At 47.0% G+C, this 14,389-nt stretch overlaps 1 protein-coding gene across 6 annotated transcripts in view; it reads left to right on the top strand.

Moving 5' to 3' along the window:
• Positions 1-14,389, top strand: part of Prr5l (proline rich 5 like) — a 170,551-nt gene that overhangs the window by 109,236 nt on the left and 46,926 nt on the right. For all 6 annotated transcript variants that reach the window (XM_029474407.1, XM_029474409.1, XM_029474408.1 and 3 more), the window contains exons 2-3: positions 2,492-2,770; positions 3,886-3,966. In XM_029474407.1, coding sequence (XP_029330267.1) covers positions 2,607-2,770; positions 3,886-3,966 — 245 coding nt within the window. In that variant the 5' untranslated portion in view covers positions 2,492-2,606. The remainder of the gene's footprint in view (positions 1-2,491; positions 2,771-3,885; positions 3,967-14,389) is intronic.

Below are 14,389 nucleotides of genomic sequence, written 5' to 3'. Positions count from 1 at the left end.
TGTGTGTGTGTGTGTGTGTGTGTGTGTATGATGCTCAGATAGCTGGAGATGGAAGACCTAGGAGCTGTAGCTGAGGCATGGAAGGGCAGGAGCCTCCTTTCATCCTCTGGAATCTCAGTTCCTAGGAGATGCATGCGTGCATCCCCTGACAGTGTGGCTTCTGAAGTTTTCTGCTTCCCTGAGCTAGTGCACCCGAGTGGGTGGTAGCTTCGTTGCCTCCGGTTAAGGTCCTCAAAAGTGAGTTAATATCTGGTAATTACACAGTGAGCTGCACCTCACAGGCCTTTCAAAGCTGGGCCCAGGGATGCATCCTGTCTAAATAGAGAGAGCTTTCCTGACAAGGGAAACCTCCTCCAGCCGGTGTCGGCATTCTGAGGGATGCATGGTTTTATTTTGCCTTTCCCTCATCACTGGCATGCACAGATCTTCCCAGATTCTGAGGTGTTTGGGAACCTGTTGTAACCTCTGGAACATAACAGGTTTCTGTAACACTTACTGGTCAATTCTGATAACTGTGGATTCGCTCAGTGCACAGGGTTTCCAGGCAGACTGTGCAATGACAAGGGACCCTGCTTCTACTCCTGTTACAAAGTTACAAAAGGGAACTAGCCATCCTTCTCCTGAAGGTTGGTCTTAGGAAGCCACTGTGAATAGGCCCATTGCCAACACTTAGCCACCAGTACCTCCCCCACAGCCCCCTGTCAAGGTACATTGTCACTGTCATGGTACTGGCTATGGTGTCCCTCTCCTGTCCCTTAACTGCTGCAGGACTTTTCTTGCCAGCTTGCAGGCTGACCCTTTTCTTCCCTCATTGGTCTCTTGTCTGATTTATCTGAGTTAGCTTGGCCAGAAGAATCAGAAAGGCAAAAACAGCCACTCTTCAGACAAATCTACCGAGGATTGCAACGTTTGGTCCAAGCATGCCAAGAGCATGGGAGGGAGCTAGCAGTTCCCGAGGCCCAGGAGCTCTGCTGAGCATGTTAGCCAATCTCATTTCATCCTTCCCCTGTCCTGTGAGGTTGGTACATTCGCATCTGAGAACATCATACAGTGTGTGTCTGAAGTCACACAACTTGGAAGGAGCCGAGTTAATTCTTGAAACTCAGAACCAAAGTCCATCACTAAGCCATTGATGTCCACCAGTAGTTATAAAGCACCTTGTGATTTGCCACAAGGAAAAAGATGTGTGTGTGTGTGTGTGTGTGTGTGTGTGTGTGTGTGTATAGCTGGACTTTGGACCTGAAGAGCTTAAGGCATGCCAGGCAATTGCTCTGCTATGGAGTTATATTTCCAGACTCCTTTTTTTTTTTTTACTTAAAACAAAGATTTATTCACTTAAAGTATATGTATGTGCATGTGCGCATGGGCATAGTAGTGAGCTTGGGGAAGTCAGAGGACAACTTTCAAAGTTGGCTTTCCTTTTATCATAAGGCTTGAACTCTGGGTTATCATCCTCCGTGGCTGGCACCTTTACCTTCTGAGCCGTCTTGTGGACACTATATATATATATATAATTTTTTTTTTACTTCTTCTTATGAGTAGGGGGTCTCATTAAGTTTTCCAGGTTGACCCTGAACTCAATGCTGTGTATCCTAGGAATGCCTTTGATTTCACATTTCTCCTGCTTTAGCCTTCCAAGTAGCTGAGATTATCAGCCTGTACCTTATCCTTCTTAGGAGCAAATTTATTGGACCCAACCTTGCAGAATCAGTTGGATTTAGAAATGCATAGGGCAAAAGGAATATGATTTGGTAAAGGAGAACAAAACTTAGCTCAGAAACCTGGGAAAGGAAGAAGCAAGACATGAAGCCTGGGGCAGTTAAGTGGGACACATGTGACAGTGACATGTGGCCATCTTCTTATCATCTCCCAGTACCTCAGTGCTTGGAGCATATAGGCTCAGTAAGTGTTTGTTGAATAGTTCTGGGATACTCAGTCATCTTTCTCCATAGAGTCTGAGTCCCTGGAAGGCAGGGTCTGGGCCACAGACACTTTAAGTGCTTGACACATTACAATGGTTAATCCATGCTAAACAGTAAATATGTCCTGACAGACTGAATGAACACAAAGCGGGTAGGGAAGAGATGGTGAAATGCTTCTGGGACTCGGCTGGTAGGACAGAGGGTGGACAGTCTTTATTGTCAAGGAAAAGGAGGTTTTGCCTTCTTGAGGTATTCACAAAGGCTAGCTTTCTGCTGGGGCTTGATGTGTGCAGCTCAGACGTAGAGTGCTGGCCACCATACACTAAGCCCTAGGTCCCATGCTTAACACACACACACACACACACACATACACACATACACATGGACGGACGGATGGACAGACAGACAGATGGACAGACAGAGAGACAGGAGCCTCAGTCACAATGGAGGCTCTTGCTGTGTCTCTTTCTTCATTGATTTTTAGGATCATTTAGCTAGAGAGTCTAGCCAGCATCCCTTGGTTACGTGTTTTCAGCCAGGTTCTCAATCAAGGCTGTCTCTCATTTCAGGGCTTGGCTGAGTAGGGTTTTCAGACACCCCAGCAGCAGCGTTGAGAGACGCCTTTCCTGTGGGTGGCCAGAAGCTTCTGGTCTTGAAGACACAGCTCCATCCTCACCTGGACTTATGACCTGCGGCCTCGCTCCCCTCCTGCCCATTGAGTTCCACAAGATGGGCTCCTTCCGCCGGCCTAGACCACGCTTTATGAGCTCCCCTGTGCTGAGCGAGCTGCCCCGCTTCCAGGCTGCCCGGCAGGCTCTGCAGCTAAGTTCCAACTCTGCCTGGAACAGGTAAGGGCTTGTGGGACCAACACCACCAGGGAGGGGCTTGGGGTGATCTGGGAGTGGGCTGAGCATCTGCTGCCTCTGAGAGCGTTGCTCATGACGTCTGATCATGGTACTGATGATGAATGGGACAAGTGCCCCTGTTTTCGTATGGAGAAAGTAGCTCATTGTGATTTCTGGCCTGTCAGAGTCAGTTTTACCAGCCTGGGATCATGGCGTTAGAATTTACAGTTACTGGTCATGCCCCTGAACAGCCTACACTGGGTGAGTATCTAAGGGAGTAGTCTTTTCAGTGACCTCACATCACCCGTTTCCCTTTAGGGAGCTTGGGTGGCTTCTGTGCAGAACTCAATGAGGGGCATATGCCACAATCTCTTTCACCTGAGCCTCTGGTGTGTCGGGGAGGAGATGTAACTCAGGAAGTTGTCCAGCTGATTTTGTTAACCAAGCCCCGAGCAGATCAGCAAATCGCTACTGCCTTATAAGTCGGGGGGCTATTTGTTTTCAAATCTGTGTTGGACTCTGGATAAATGAAAGCATTTCTGAACGTTCTGGGGTGCCTTTTCGGTGACTGGCCGTCGGGCACACTCAGCTCAGGATAGCTACATTCTGAGGACCATTGTCCTTTGTAAAATTCCTCAGCACAGACAAGATTATAATAAGCCCTTCTGCTGATGGTTCTGGCTTCGGTCCTTCAGAATGTGGAGTTGAGCCCTGACTGTGGCCCTTTAAAAGATGACACTCTATGCTAGTATACATCCCTCTCTGGGGTGAAATAAAGGGACCACGGAAAATTCTATTAGAAAGGCAGTTATCGTTTCTGTTTGAGAAGGTGGCTTCTCAGTTATAAGAACCCAGGCAGGGTCAGCTCCTGCTGGCAATGAATGCTTTTTGGATGCTTGCAGAATCCAGTGATGGCAGTTCTCAGTGAGCTTTGAATTCTTTTGCCTCACCCTCCTCAGTACTTTGTACTTGTGGGACATTAAGGAGAGGGAGAGAAGAGAGCTGTGTGTATGCCTTAGGCTTCCCAGCCCTTTCTATGGCCTTCCCTGTGGGCTGTTTGAAAATATGGCCCCTGGAGGCAGATCACCTAACTGGGATGTGTTTCTGTCTCTCTGCAGTGTGCAGACGGCTGTGATCAACGTTTTCAAAGGGGGCGGCTTGCAGAGCAATGAGCTGTATGCACTGAACGAAAGCATCAGGTACTTGGCTGGCCAAAACCAGTGCTGTTTTCCCATTAGGGTTCTCCCAACCTCCCATCCCCACAGCTCTGCTTGGTCCTTGTTGCTCCTTTGTTTGCTGTTAAAGTGCTCTTGTGGTTGCTGTGTTCTGAGACCTTCACCATCTAGACTTCTCATTCTGAAATGTTGCCTATGCTTATGTATCTAATGCGCTTGTGCTAGGGGTACAGGTTGATAGATGAGGGCTGGTACAAATTCTATAAGCATGTATTGAGCTCTGTCTAACCATTAAGCATTGTATTAGGTAATATGATTTAGTGCTTAGAGCCAGATTAGTTGAGACTTATTGCTATTGTTATTAGAGTATCTCCTTGATAGCCAAGTGTTGGAGTAGAAGACATACGTGAACCTTGCATTCTTGGTTGTTGTTGTTGTTGTTATTGTCTGTTTGTCTGTTTATTTTTGAGACAAGCCTACGATGACCCTGTACTTACTGTGTAACTGAGGATGGCCTTGAATGCCCGATCCTCCTGTCTCTATCTCCAGAGTGCTGGGATTACAAGTGTCGGCTACCATCCTTGGCTTGTAAGATGCTGGGGATGAAGCACAGGGCCTGTTGCATAGTGGACAGACAAACATTCTGTCAACTGAGCCACATGCCCAGCTCACTCTCTGGAATGTATAGTCAGATGGGAAGTTGCTCATTATTCAACCAGCCACAACATAGTTGATATGATAAAGTGTGCTAATAGGACTTGGTTTTGTCAAGAAGTCAAGGGACAGCAGAGGTGATGCTTATGCTATGATCTGAGGGTCAACAGGGATTCCTTGGGGGGAAGGGGACTTCAGGTGGAAGAATCAGAAAATGCACAGGTTCTATGCTTGCAATAAGCAAGGAACGGAAAGAAAGCTAAATACAGAGGGTGCAGGAGGAGGGGTGGTAATACAGTTGGATTTGTGTCTTGGTGAAATGACAGCCTTGGGCTCAGCTAGGGTTAGGAGGTTGAATTAGCTAGCCTTTTAATTCCTCTGTGGGTATGTTAAATACAGAATCTCTAGGCTAAAGACCAGCCCTGCAGTGGGCAGAACAACAAACAAGGCCATTGTTCAGGCCTTGTTTATGTTGAATTAAGGTCTGTGTTAAGGTCAGCTGGGTGTTTAAGAGCTCTGTTTTCATTAAAACCTGTACAGCACATAAGCAAACATCTGTGTTACATTTCTCCTATGCATTGAATTTCATGTCACAATTACATAAATGTGGAAAGAGACAAAGGAGACTGGCTAGCCCAAAGCCTCATTTTACAGGGGAGGAAAGTGAGGTCCCGAGAAGGTATGTGTCAGGGCCAAAGCTGGGTCACCAGCCACAGACTAGCAAGAAAGAGCCCAGCTTATTCCAAGCACTGGGTTCCTGGCCTCTTCCTGAGGTTCCTCAGCCCCCAGTAGAAGTATAAATAAATAAGTCAGTGGATTCAGAATGTGCTAATTGTTTCTCACCTCAGGAGACAGATCCTGACATTGTACTTCAAAGATCTTAGTGGGCAGCTAGGAAGGTGGGAGCCAGCCCTGATGTCACCTGCCTGCCAAGGGGTCTTTCAAATGGGAGGCTGGCTCCAGCATGTAGTGATGCTCCTGCAGTTAAGATTTTTATTTCAAACTTTTTCATATTTTTGTTTCTTTTAAAAATTATTTGAGACTCTCACCGTGTAACCCTAGCTTTCCTAGAACTCATACTGCAGACCAAGCTGACATCTTGAGCTTCCTGCCTCTGCATCTTGAGTAGTGGAATTCAAGGCAGGAGCCACAGTGCCCAGTGCCCAGCTCTTTTACATTTGAAAAAGTTTTAAATTATCTTTTCTTTTTTTCTTTTTTCTTTTTTTTTTAATTATTGGTATACCTGACTTTCAAATGTTAGCTTAAAAAATGTAAATGTGTCCAAGTTTCAGTGCAGAGCAAACAAAACACTCAGGTTCCAAGTCTGGTCAAAAAGCCACACTAAAGAAGGGCCATAGTATCTATGGAATGGCATTTCTGTTAAGGCAGTATGTGGTGTCTCTTTATCATGTAGTTTACAAATAAGAAAACCACACATGAGAGGAAACACATGACCTGCCCACAGTTGCACAACTTTACAGGTGGATCCGGATTTGAACTCGTGTCTGAACACCTGCATCTGAAAATCCACACTGGTCCACTTGGGTTGCTGTACTAAGCACCACAGGCAGAGTGGCGTTAACAACAGAAATTTATCTCTTTATGTTCTGGAGCCCAGAATTTCAAGGTGCTGACCAGCTGGGCTTCTGATGTTGGCTAGCTTGGGGTCACCCCCTCACTATGAGTTCACATGACCTCTTCTTTGTATGTTCAGAGGTAGAAAGCCAGCTTTCTGGGGTCCCTTAGAAGGATGCCACTTTACCTTGAGGACTATACTCTTAAAAGCCATCTGGAGCTCAGCATCCCCGAAGGCCCCATCATACCATCATGCTGAGGGGCAGGGTTTAGACATAGGAATTAGGGAGTGATGCATAGTTCAGCACACAGCCAAACCTTGCTCTGTACCATGTTGTGGTGTCTAGGAGAAGTCTTATTGGGAGAACTTATGTTCCCTTTTTATTTTTACCCAAAAGTCCTTAGTAAGTCCATCAATTATTGTGTTCTTCCCCCCACCCCAAGAAATAGGATCCCTACAGATATTCTATACAGTTTAGGGGTACCATTGAAGGTACCTCTATCTTTAGCCTGGTAGGAACTACAGAGGTTGAGGTTTGGAACAACAGCCCAGGTGTGATTTGAGCCTGGAATAAGCTGTAGCTTTTAGAAAGCAGAGCTTGGCTTCTGTTTGCCTCTGACATTTTTGCTTTTTGGCTTCTTTTAACTTAGTGGCTGGAGTGGAGACAGGATTCCCTAACACAGAGGCATAGAGTACATCTGGGTATGTGACCTTGTATCTTAGTTATGGTCCTGTTGCTGTGAACAGACACCATGATCAAGGCAATGTTTATAAAGAAAAATATTTGGGTGGCGGGAACATTGCTTAAAAATTCAGAAGGTTGGTCCTGGGACATCACGATGGGAAGCAGACAGGCATGGCATGGGAGCAGTAGCTGAGAGCTTTGCTTCCTGATTCACAAGTAACAGGTGGAGAGGCACTGGCCTGGAGTGGATTTTTGCAACTTCAAAGCACACCTCCTCCCAGTGGCAGAACTCCAACAAGGCCATGCCTCCTAACTGGGGGACCAAGCATTCAAACATACAAACCTATGGAGTTCATTTTCATTCAAAAGACCACACCTGGCCACCTCAAATTCCATAAAGCAAGCCAGGCAACGTGCTTCCACACTGGTAAGCGTATGTAGACACACACAGCTGCCCAGTGACCTCAGTACTGAAGTGGAAGTGCTGCTTTCCCCACAGTCTGACTGTCGCAACCTTTGACTGTCCTTCTCCTAAGTCCTGTTTGCAGGATAGATCTGTACTTTTAACATGGTAGGGGGCATAAAGGTGGACAATACAGGAATGTTGCATAGAGGATGTGTTAGGAGGGAAGGCTGAGTTGTCCCCAGGCTCACTCTTCAGTTAATTCTATCAGCCCTACTATGTGGTCTATCCTTTCTAGGCTCAATAGAATGCTTCAGTGTAAGAGGGCCAGACACTACTGGATTCAGAGCCTGGGGAATCCAGACTAGTTAGGCCCTGTCAGCTTGAGGAATTTGCTAAATTTTTCTGTCTGTTTTTCCCTTTCATTAAATGTGGGTAATAATAGTATCAACCTCATCTTGCTTAAGTGTCCTTAGCCAAAAGTCTGATACAAAAGAAATGTTCAATGAATGTTAGACTTTCTCTATACTATTGTGATGAGTGCTTAAGAGTAATAATAAAAGGTTAAATGCTGTGACCAAACCCACAGGGCCAAATGATGAATTGTCCTGGGGACAGAACCAGCATGACATCTCCCTAGTGTTTTGGATATGAGGTAATCTCACTTTGAACTTGAGAGCTGGATGGGCTGCTCAAAGAGTGTGTGCTTGGAACTGAAGGTTGGGTGAGGCTGAGTTCTTACAAGGACAGCCAGCTATTTCTTCTTTCTGTGGAGACCAAGTTGAAGAGGAAATGACTCTCTTGGTTCTCCATTCTATTCAGCCAAGCAGTAAAAAACTTTTTGATGATCACCCAAGTCACCAAGTCCTAAATCCTCTCCCCTGAGACTGATCCCAGCCAGGCTTGGCCCCCTTCCTTTTTTCTCCTCTACCTTCCCATCTTCCCCGCCCCACTGCCATTTTGTGTGTGTGTGTGTGTGTGTGGTGTCTGTCTGTCTGTTGCTGTCTATGTCTGTATGTACGTTTGAGGTGTGGGCACAGGTTGAAATCAAATGTCTTCCTTAACTGCTTTCCATCTTATTAATTTTATTTCTGGTCTCCTTGGGTGCCTACATGCATGTGGTCTATCATAGACACAGACACACAGATAAACACACACACACACACACACACACATGTTAGGGTTTTCACCTTTTGTTGTTGTTGTTGTTGTTGCAGGGGAAGGGGGAGGCGGGGGGGCACTGAACCCAGGACATCTATTTGAATAAGCTGGGTACCAATGAAATCTAGGAAACTGCCCTGATCCCAGTGCTGGCATTACAGATCCAGGCCACCATGCTCAGCTCTTCCATGGGTCTTGGGATCTGACTCAGGTCCTCGTGTGTGTGCAACGGCACTTGACTGACAGCTCTCATGACTCTCTTTCTAGTGATGTAATTAGGATGTACCTGGGAGAAATGGATGCTTGAAAGTAGGATGGGCAGAAAGCAGGTGCACTTGTGTAACCGGGCCTTACAGTTCAGTCACTGCAAATGTTGGCCTTTTCTTTTAAGACGTGTCATTGAAAAGACTGTCTTTGCGGATAGCCTTTGAAGTTGTACAGGGAAGAACTTTGCTCCAAGTGTGGCCGAGTTCTAAAACATAATATTGAATTCATAGACAAGTATTTCCAGACCTTAGGAGCAAGTCCATCCAAAACAGAGTGGCCAGTTTTCCTCCATATGAAAGACAAGGCACCTGTTTTGTCAATATGAAAACCATAAATCAGAATCTTTTCTATTTGCAACTGCCTTAGGAAGCAGAACATGACACAATATCTCCAAAGGCAAGGAGGTGACCTTTCTGAAGAGAATGATTTTGGCCAGATTGCCAGTCTTCACTGTCCACGGTGCTGGCTCAGGTTGCATGCCTTGCTGTCTAAATTCTCTGGAGCTTGGATACGGTGTTTTAATATTCCACGTTCACCCCTGACAGGCATGGCCAAGTCCTGATGTGGATCGAATTCTTCCTTAGGAAACTATACTGTTATGTGGCTAGCAAGAGCGGGAACAGTGAGAAAATAAAGATCACCATTTCCTGTTTCTCATGAGAACCTGGGTTGGGGTGCGTAGGCAGAGGGACTGTGAGCACCAGACTCGCCTGCAAGAAAGATGCCACAACAGGATCCTTCTGCACACGTTTATTGGGAGAGCTTGATTGCAGAGGCGAAAAGACCCCTCAGCCCCAGAACTGGCGCTGCTTATATAGGCCTAGGAGAGGTGTGTCTACACCTGATTGGTTATGCTTTCAGTACCTCATTTACATGTCCACACCCGATTGGTTATGCATTCAGTACCTCATTTACATGCCCTGGACCAGGCAGTGACTCAGCAAAAAACTCTACTGCACATGCGCACATTGATTGTTTACCCAAACTTATGGGTGGTGGCCAGAGGTAGCCAGTGCCCCCTTGTAATGGTGTATGTGGCTTCCCACAAGGGACTATTGGTGCTGTTACTCACTTATCGTTTGTTGTTGGTGGGCTCTTGCTTGGTCCTCAACATGTTCCCGGGCATCCATTGAGACAGGTGGATCTGAGCTTGTATTAAAGAAGAGCTGGGCAGGGAGACATTGCCTGATGTTTTATGTGGTGGCAGCAAATGGGCACATCGTTAGACTGGAGATGGGATTGATCCCTAAACTGAAACTGAAGGAGTTGGCAGTCTGGTACACAGGGCAGCAAGGATGTAACTTTCCGTTTCTTACCCGATATCCTCAGCTCCCAGGGAAGACTCTTAGTCTGCAAAAATAAACATTCACAGGTAAGGCTTTTGGAAGCTGGTGACAAGTTATCTGCAGCTGGCCTGAGGCGGGACATGTGCATTCCTCCTCTCTCCAGTCACACCACTTCTGTTCTTGGGGAGGAAGGTAATGGCATAAAGAGAGGAGCCCCAGAGATGTTTAAGGAGAAGAGGCTCCGGTGACTGTTGATCTTTGGCCAGTCTGAGCTGAGACTTCCATCTGAGGACTCCAGTGCTCAGATCCCAGAGGGTAATCCACCTTAGAGGGTTCCATCTGTCTGAGCTTGCTGGCTGTAGTGGGAACCACAGCTGGGAAAAGCAGGGGGCTGAGAAGAGGGGGATCCTAAGTCCCACCGAAGGGTGGTGAATGAAACCAACGCCGACAGTGTGAAGCAATTCCTCGGGGCAGTGGCTGTAGCAAGTACCTGCTGAGCAGAATGTGCCAGGCCCTGCTGGGCTGTGTGTGTGGACTCACCCTTGTACAAGCGTCATGCTCACAGGTTGGATGCCGTCTCCCTGGTGTATGTGGGTGAAAGTACAGGTTCACAGAGGTAGACTAGCTCGCTGGGGCCATCTCAGCATGAAGTGTTGGGACTTTTAACCCAGCTTGCCATGTTGTCAGAAGACACTAGAGTCCTGTAGTGTTGTCACTGGCCACATTCTGGCTGGATACACCTGGGTATGGCCTCACTAACAGATCTTGAAGTAGGTGTGGTTGGTGGGATGATGTCTTTAAAAAGAAAACCCTAGTTTGGGTGGAACCAAGGTTTTCTTGCCTTGTCTTCCTCCCTCCCCTCCCCTCCCCTCCTCTCCTCTTTCTTTTTGAGATGTGTCTCATTCTATAACCCCAGCTAATGTGGAACTCACCTTGAAGACCAGGCTGGTCTTAGACTACCAGAGATCCTCCTGGCTCTGCCTCTCAAGTCCTTTATGACTTGACTGATGACAAGTGTACCACCAGGTCAGGCCCCTGAGATCTGCCTTTTGAGCTCATCTGGTTCTGCCTGATCTCACACCTTGTGCTGTAGTTGAGAAACTTGTCCTTGGGGGCCAGAAGATCCTTAACAATAAGTGGCAACTGGAGACCAAATTGGTCTAAAAATTGTTTAGAAATCTACCCCTCTTCTCTAAAATTCAAGGTCTCTCTAGACTGTCTGGAAAGTTCCTGTCTGGCAATATAAGATCCACATCCCAGGCTTAGGCCAGTCAGGGGTCCTAAGACTTGCTTGCTGATTTTAGAGGAATTGTGCCCCCCCCCCTTGTTCCCAACAGCCATACTCCCTCCCTCCCCAGCTTATTTTCTTCCTTTGTAGACATAGAGTACTGCCTCCATGGGCAGAGGAGGGCAACATGGAAGATTCCCACCTGAGAGGCTGTTGGAGTACTGGAGTGTGTGCAAGCTGCTCCACACAGCATGTATCTCATAACTAGGAACTTAGCTTGTGCCCATTATTGAGTGTCTTTCTTTTCTTCAGTGTTCTCACTGATACCCATTGGGGTAGAAACTGGTAGTGATGTGCCCCATTCAAGGACACTGACTCCAGTGCATCCCAGTGGAATAGGTCAAAGGACTTTGAAAGGCGAGCTTTTGTATGCTATGTCTTAAAAGGCTGTTGCCTCCAAACAAGGCTTGTTGTGGGTGCTAGGTAGGATCTTCAGAGGAAGAACAGTCAGGTTGGCTGAGTACAGCTATTACACCTGGCTTGAAGCCTGCCTGGAGGACCTTGCTGTTCCTGGATTTTTGAAGCAGTTGAGGCAGGACCCACAAAGGGGCTAGGGAGAACTTGGGGTAGCCAACCATTTAAGAATTGGTATTGCTCTCTTGACCTCATCCTAGCTGAATGGTGGCACCTGCCCAAAGTGGCCTGCTCATCTCTAATGTTAACCCGGGGAGGCAATTAAAGCAAGCTGACAAACAGAAGGGCTTGGTTGTCTGTTCCTCCACCCCTCAGCCCTTCACCCCTACATGCAGGGAGGATTGGTGGTTGGTGAGTCAGGTAGCTTCTGACAGTCCCTTCTGCCCTGTGCCTGTGCTGGCTGGAACCCGACTTTGGAGCAGCCTGCTTTACTTTCAGGCCAACAAGAGTGAAGACTGTGTTGGCAGCGTGGGATGAGGAGGAGATCCAGGGTCTAGGTCAACCTTCTTATTACTGCAACCCTTTAATACAGTTCCTCAGGTTGTGGCAACCTTTAGCCATATGGTAACTTAACTGTAAAGTGGTTCTGTTGCTACTTCATAACTGTACTTTTGCTGGTGTTATGAATTAGAGTGTAAATATCTGCTATGCAGGATTATCCGATACATGATCCCCAAAGAGGTCTCGACGCATGGGGTTGAGAAACCCTGGACTATGTCATCACAGGAAGTCCTGTGAACTGGGGCGGCAGCTCAGCTGGTCAGGGTGGGCAGGTTTCAGGGTGAGACAGTAGAGCCCAGTACCTTGTTCCCTCTTTTTCCCAGTTATAGCTCCTTCTGCCTTCTCACTGAACTTCATGCTATTTCTGCTTTCACTGGGCTCACATGTCCCACATAAACATTTCCTTCCCATTGCTTTTGGCTCCCTAACTTCCTTCTAACTCAGCTGCTTGTGGTGGCGTGGCTGTGGGCAGAAGTCTGTTGTCAGAAGAAGCCAGGGACCTGGGAATGTGAAACTGTGGGTGTGGCCTGGACCACATGCCCTTCCACATCAGCCTCCAGCCTCAGCAGCCCTTTCCCCCTTGCCTTGTCTACCCTTTAACTCTTTGAGGGCTATGCTCTTAACCTACCACTGCTGCTCCACTCACATGTTTCCCAGGGCCTACATCTGAGGTTGGGCAAGGCCTTTCTACTGTCCTGGGAAGGAGTCAAGGAGGAGAAGGATGGAGTTGCAGAGCTGTAGGCTTCAGAGTCAGCCAGACCTTGGAGAATCCTTATGGCCAACCCTTGCAAGCCTTACCACAAGTCAGAAGTCCACCTACAAAAGACAAACTCGACTGCCTCTCGCAGCCATCCTATCCTGTGGGTGTCTCACTATCCACAGATTTTCAGAGGACTGAGGTCACACGCATTTGCTTTGCCTGCTCCCTGCTCAGTATCAGGGAATTGGCCATCAGTACTCAGACCCAGGCAGCTGCTTCCAGACTTAATGAGCTGCAGTCTCTTAGGTCATCCTGGTTAGAAGCAGGGCTGTTTCTGCTCCTCTGCAGATACTGCTCAGGCTAAACCACAGAAATACAAATGCTGTGCATATCAGGGCCTGACACTTGTGAATAGTAAATTGACTTAGAAAATGAGACACTGTCCCAGGTACAGTTCGTGCTTATTCCTTATTATTTTAATTTGTTCCAGCAAGTAAACAGCAAGTAAAAGCTGTTGTCAGGGAAGGAATCTGAGGCCAAACTGGGGAAAATAGAAGGTAGGTTCCCAGGATTCTAGGCTTCTGAGCTGCACAGGAACCCATGTTTAGGTACTAGCAACCCAGAGGTTTATCCCTTTTGCAACTTAGGAACTGTTGGGTACCATCTCATGAATCCAGCCATCTTCTGCCTAATTTTCTCTTCTTTCTATGCGTTACCCATGAACTAGATCAGATAAACACTGTGAGCCAGATAGTGAGGGTAGGAGGGGAATTACCTTTGACTGATTTAGACCAGTATCTCTGATGCCTTGATTGTATGTGTGGGACTGTGTGTGTGTGTGTGTGTGTGTGTGGTGTGTATGACTTGTGTTTGTATGTGGTGTGTATGTCTCTGTATGTCTTGTCTGTGTGTATATGTGTTTTTGTGTGTACATTTCTCTGTATGTGTGTGGTGTGTTTAGGTGTGTCCTATGTGTATGGTGTGTATATTTGTGTGTGTGTCCCTGTGTGTGAGAGTATGTGTAGTGTGCTTGTATGTATATTTCATGTCTGAGTGTATATGTATATGTGTATATGTTCGTGGGCTTCTGTATATCTGTGTGTCTCTGTATATGTGTCTGTGTGCATATGTATTTGTGTATATGTGTGTGTGTCTCTGCTTATATGTATGCAGGCGCATGTATACATACATGTGGACCTTGGGTGTCATTTCTTAGGAGCCATCCATCCTGTTTTCTGAGTATCAGTGACTTGGCCTCACCAGATCTGGCCAGCAAGCCACAGGATTCTTCCCTGTTCCCATTTCCTCAGCTCTGGGGTTACAAGTATATGCCACCTGTTTTTTTTTTTTTTTTTTTTAGTCTAGTTCTAGTCTCCAACTCGGGTGCCCAGTGTCATTCTTAGGAAATCTCAGCTTTTAAGCGGGGCGTGATGGTGCACGCCTTTAATCCCAGCACTCGGGAGGCAGAGGCAGGCAGATTTCTGAGTTCGAGGCCATCCTGGTCTACAAAGT

The sequence above is a fragment of the Mus caroli genome, chromosome 2 (genome assembly GCF_900094665.2).
Source record: "Mus caroli chromosome 2, CAROLI_EIJ_v1.1, whole genome shotgun sequence".
In the NCBI taxonomy this organism is placed as follows: domain Eukaryota; kingdom Metazoa; phylum Chordata; class Mammalia; order Rodentia; family Muridae; genus Mus; species Mus caroli.
The sequence above is the reverse complement of the archived record's forward strand: the minus strand, read 5'-3'. Positions and strand labels throughout refer to the sequence as shown.